Below are 4,320 nucleotides of genomic sequence, written 5' to 3'. Positions count from 1 at the left end.
TTGTTGGAGTCCCCGTGTTCAACTCCGATAGCGAGGGATGTATTATCGGACAATACCGCCAGTGTCCTTGGCGAGCACGCGGGGACCGGTGTGGGTGGGGGGAACCCGGTGCGAGGAGGAATAATCTTGTGTTGTCATGGCGGGTGGGGAGGGGCTGTGTGTGGACCGGCGGGCCGCGGGGCGGACAGACAGCCAATGGGGCGGCGCCAATCTGTGGGTTGCTGGTCATGGCCTCTGCCAGCGTGACACGTCGGAGGTGTGTCCTGCTACCATCTGGATTACTCTACCTGTACTCGTACTCGCCCCACTCTCTTTCTTCAGTCTCTATCCCGTCCCATTTCCTCCCCCGCGTCCTCCCCCCATCATACTTCGCATCGCCTCCTGCATCATCCCCGGGTTATTACGCATCATCTCACCCACCTGCCCCGCCATCGGCGAGTTGAGAAAAGACTCCACCGCCCCGTCCGGCATCCCCATGGCCCGCGCCATGTTGTTAATCATCCCGGGGTCCATACCACCCAGCAGCCCCTGCAACCCGCCCATCCCTCCGCCCGTCCCTCCGTCCATCCCTCCGCCCATCCCTTGCATACCGCCCATCCCTTGCATACCGCCCATCCCCACCCCGCCAGCACCCGCGCCACCTCCGAGCCTCCGTTCCGCCTCCCCGAGCTGTCTTTCGATTGCGCCGTTGCTCGGCGCCAGCTCCTGCGCCGCGCGCAGCGTCTCCGTCTCCTTGTCCGCCATCCCCAGCAGTCGATACGCCGCCGCCAGCCTCTCCCGCGGCCGCAGAAACGTCGCGTCGAGCGCGATCGCCTTCTTGCAGTCCTCCACGGCCTCCATGTACAGCTCCAAATGCAGCTTGGCTGCCGCCCGATTGCTGTAGTACACCGCGTTACTCCCGTCCAACTCGATGCTCTGCGTGTACAACGCGTCCGCCTCGCTATACTTCTTCGCCTTCAGCATCGCGTTGCCATCCGCCTTGAGCTTCTCTGCGCGCTCCTTGTCCTCAGCGCTGGCCTCCCCGAGCGATTCCCCGCTACGTTCCACGCTCCGCTCCCCATTTGCCGTCGCACTCGCTGTGCCACTTGCTACGGCACGCGCCGTCGCACTCGCCTGCGCACTCCCCACCACCCCTCGATCCCCCCTCTTCCCTCTCACCTTCGCGTCGTACTTCTGTCTCGCCCTCTCTACCCTTCTCTCATACTCTTCGCTGCCCTCCTCGACGCCCTTAAAAACCGCCGTCGTCTCCTTGATTCTCTTAAGAAACTTGTCAAACCCGACATCACGCTCCTGATGTGTTTTGACCTCGGCCGCGCCCCCGCCCGTACCGCCCGCCCCCGCGAGCAGCTTCTCGCGCCCGGCCTTGTACACGTCCGGCAACGCAAGCCCGTTCAGAGGGTATCGTTCGCGCGTCGCCGCGTTGTGCATGTTGAGCGCGTACGCGTTCGAGATGGCGAACATCGCCTCCTGCACCGCCGCTTTCTGCACGTCGTCGCGCGACTGCGCGCGCTGCAGGTGGTCCAGCACGGCCATCATCAGCCACCGCTCGTCCTCCATCGCGCCCTTGATCGCTTCTCCAATTGTCGTCGGCCGCGCTAGCTCTCCCTTGCTCTCGGCCGGCAAATCGCGGAGACAATGCGGGCGAGAAATGTACGGTATGTTCGGGGGGAAACGATCGTGACTGATATAAGCCGGGCTCCGACTGGAGCCCGTTCGCGCCCAATCCAGTACGTGTAGCTACGGTATCCGCCCTAAAATTTCCTAAATTATCAGCAGGCCGCACACGCGGTTTCCAGTCCCCGTACATGCAAGCATCATTGCATCCACATTCTTCTTCACCACCGCCATCAGCATCCTCCCCCCCCCCCCCCCCCGGACATCCGCCCCCGTGCGCGAACGTCAAGGTAGCGGCGCAGCAGCCGCTCGACCGAGTAGAAGAACTGTCCTTGAGACAGGCCGCACTGAGCAGCATGCAGCGTTCGCCGTCTGGCTCCAGTTCGAGCCAGGGCAAGGCTCCGCCGCTCGACCCCGCTACGCAGCTGCAGGACATCCGCTTGTTTGAACGGTACGAGAGACGGCGCCCTTGCTCCACGCCAGGGGGAAAGCACGCAATTATTCATGCCACTCACACTCAAAATCGCTAACCGCCTCTATCATCTATGGCCGCAGGAACCTTGGCAAGTCTGTCAACTCGCTCCGGCAGCTCCGCCGCCGTTACTTGGTAAGCCCCCCCCTTCGCTCTACCTACAATGCAACTGGTGTCAAATCGCCGTCACTGAGCATAATCTGACAACCTCTGTTTAATGGCTTGTTGCGACAACGCAGGTGGTGGTCGGGCTGCTTATCGCGAGTTCGGCCTACTGGACATGGCGTCTGCGGCAAAAGCTGACCGAGTCTGCCCCTCGCGAGACGCAAGAGTCAATGCGCCTGTGGTTTGCGTGGGCGCTTTTGGGGATTGCCCCGACAGTCATCTTCTTCGCCGCCATGTACCAGAGCACGGTGGTCATGCCGAGCCGGTTTGTCGAGCGCCTCAACAGGTCGCTCTCACACTATCATGTCGCCTATAGTGCAGAGGTAAGTTTTCTCGCCAGCGCAGGCGAGCACAAGCAAAAGTAGAAAATGTGGTGAGAGGCTGACCATGGGGGTTGTTGTTTTCACATTTGTGACAGAATGGGCGGTTGTTGCGCGCGGCAAAGCCGGAGCTGGAGACGAACTTTCGGCAGCCGGTTCGTTTGCGGGCTTCGTATCGAGGACGGGCCAAGTCGAGTGAGCGGTAGTGTTCACGGGGAGAATTGGTGGTCGCGGAGGAGTTGCTTGTAAGCAGCGGCGACGTCAAAATTGTTGTCGTCGAGGTAAAACCTGACCTCGTCCTCGTGGACAGCGAGCCCCTTTGCGATGAGCTTGACGACCAACTGTCGGACGTAAGTCTGGCGGCGGGCACCGGCGGCGTGTTGCTGTTGGTGCGGGTAGAGCTGCGGCACGGTGCGAAAGTCGACGACGAAAAAGTGCTTGTTTTTCAAAACCAGGTCGCGCACCAGGATGGGGGCCTGCGACGCCGTGGGACGGCCCGTGGCTCTACGGACGGCGTCGTCGTCGAGGAGCGGCAGGTAGAGATGCGTGCGACACGCGAGGTGGGAATCGTTGAGCAGGGCGTTTGTGTGAAAGATGTCGGCGCGCGAGACGTCAAACTCGAGCGCGAGCGAGTTGACCGAGTCGGTGCGCGAGAGCGGGACGCAGACGTGGAGCGTGCGGAGGGCGCGGTGCGCGGCGAGGGTCGGGACGAAGGCGGGCCAGAAGCGTGGGGTGGGGTCGAGGGGACGCATGGACGGGGGCAGAAGCGCGGGGCCAGGCGGGAGCTCGAGACGGACGGCGCGCACGCCGAGCAGGGAGGCGACGCGACGCGGGTACACGCGGTGGTGGATGAGGCGCGACCAGAGGCGCGAGGCTTGCGACAGCGGCGGCAGGTCCCGCAACGGCAGCACGTCGCAGATGAGGAGAAGGATGTCGACGGGGAGGTCCTGCAGACGCGTACGGACGGGGACCGCCGTTTCGGAAGGGCGCGACATCGAAGGTGGGGTGAGGCAGGGTTGAAGGCGTAGCTGACCTCACTAGCTGTGGAGTATGTACGTACCCTTCAAGGGTATGTGTGGTAAACAAGGAACGCATGGGTGGGCCCCCTCTCAGGTAAACTACGGTACAACAGTGATAGTTGTGGTGATAGTTGTGGGCGCGGATTCTGTAGTCCACGCGCACATCAGATGCTCCACACCCCTCCTTCTGTACACGTGTCCACGGTTCCACGTTTACTTACACCGTGATCTCGCTGTAAGAAGAATAGATCCCGAGCGGTAAACACGCATCGAGCGTCGGTTTTGGCGCCAGCGCAATTCCGCCCAGTCCGCCCAGTCCTTCAAAGCGCCTCATATTTTCACTTTGCCGCCTTCACCCGCCCTCGCCTCCTTTCGCCTCCGCCCGACATCCCACGACCCCCCTCATGGCATTATTTTCACTCTTTGGATTTCTTGCCCTCGCCTGCCTCCTCTTCCCACCGTCTCTCTCCCCTTTCTCTGTGACGTCATCGCCACACTGTCCTTGGGGAGCCCTTGTGAGAAGCAATTCATTGTCGACGTATTGCGGCTGCGTCGTCGAGGCATAAGCCTTGCCGGGTTTAAATAGCATGCACGAAGTTTACACGTGGACAAGTGTCCTGATTGATCCTGAGCCCGTGGTTCAAATCTGGACGACAAGTGCCTCCTTTTGTTACGGTTCTGGCGTGAGCTCTACGCTTAGGAAAATTCCTAGCCTCTTTTTCCTTCTTAT

The 4,320-nt window shown here is 61.4% G+C and overlaps 4 protein-coding genes across 4 annotated transcripts; 3 read left to right on the top strand and 1 right to left on the bottom strand.

Annotated features, from left to right (window-relative positions):
* Positions 1-324: 324 nt before the first annotated feature.
* Positions 325-1,428, bottom strand: CHC_T00009160001 (TPR domain containing protein). The gene has a single exon (XM_005713737.1). It carries the CDS (start codon positions 1,426-1,428, stop codon positions 325-327), a length of 1,104 nt encoding a protein of 367 aa, XP_005713794.1.
* A 377-nt stretch (positions 1,429-1,805) lies between these two features.
* CHC_T00002479001 (hypothetical protein) lies at positions 1,806-2,777 on the top strand. Its single transcript, XM_005713736.1, has 4 exons — positions 1,806-2,065; positions 2,170-2,221; positions 2,326-2,574; positions 2,670-2,777. Exons 1-4 carry the CDS (start codon positions 1,806-1,808, stop codon positions 2,775-2,777), a joined length of 669 nt encoding a protein of 222 aa, XP_005713793.1.
* A 388-nt stretch (positions 2,778-3,165) lies between these two features.
* On the top strand, positions 3,166-3,599 carry CHC_T00002478001 (hypothetical protein). Its single transcript, XM_005713735.1, has 2 exons — positions 3,166-3,273; positions 3,315-3,599. Exons 1-2 carry the CDS (start codon positions 3,166-3,168, stop codon positions 3,597-3,599), a joined length of 393 nt encoding a protein of 130 aa, XP_005713792.1.
* A 22-nt stretch (positions 3,600-3,621) lies between these two features.
* Positions 3,622-3,852, top strand: CHC_T00002477001 (hypothetical protein). Its single transcript, XM_005713734.1, has one exon. It carries the CDS (start codon positions 3,622-3,624, stop codon positions 3,850-3,852), a length of 231 nt encoding a protein of 76 aa, XP_005713791.1.
* Positions 3,853-4,320: the final 468 nt, after the last annotated feature.

Source organism: Chondrus crispus, genomic scaffold (assembly GCF_000350225.1).
Source record: "Chondrus crispus Stackhouse genomic scaffold, scaffold_14, whole genome shotgun sequence".
NCBI classification, from domain to species: Eukaryota; Rhodophyta; class Florideophyceae; order Gigartinales; family Gigartinaceae; genus Chondrus; species Chondrus crispus.
Note: the sequence above shows the minus strand (reverse complement) of the source record. Positions and strands in the feature narration are given on the sequence as shown.

What these genes read in the sequence shown, in the direction of transcription:
- CHC_T00002477001 (XM_005713734.1), top strand. Translation starts at nt 3,622, where the DNA reads ATGTACGTACCCTTCAAGGGTATGTGTGGTAAACAAGGAACGCATGGG.
- CHC_T00002479001 (XM_005713736.1), top strand. Translation starts at nt 1,806, where the DNA reads ATGCAAGCATCATTGCATCCACATTCTTCTTCACCACCGCCATCAGCA. An exon ending in GACATCCGCTTGTTTGAACG is followed by an intron (nt 2,066 to 2,169) that starts GTACGAGAGACG and finishes CTATGGCCGCAG; the next exon opens with GAACCTTGGCAAGTCTGTCA. An exon ending in ATGTCGCCTATAGTGCAGAG is followed by an intron (nt 2,575 to 2,669) that starts GTAAGTTTTCTC and finishes CATTTGTGACAG; the next exon opens with AATGGGCGGTTGTTGCGCGC.
- CHC_T00002478001 (XM_005713735.1), top strand. Translation starts at nt 3,166, where the DNA reads ATGTCGGCGCGCGAGACGTCAAACTCGAGCGCGAGCGAGTTGACCGAG. An exon ending in GGGCGCGGTGCGCGGCGAGG is followed by an intron (nt 3,274 to 3,314) that starts GTCGGGACGAAG and finishes GGTGGGGTCGAG; the next exon opens with GGGACGCATGGACGGGGGCA.
- CHC_T00009160001 (XM_005713737.1), bottom strand. Translation starts at nt 1,428, where the DNA reads ATGCACAACGCGGCGACGCGCGAACGATACCCTCTGAACGGGCTTGCG.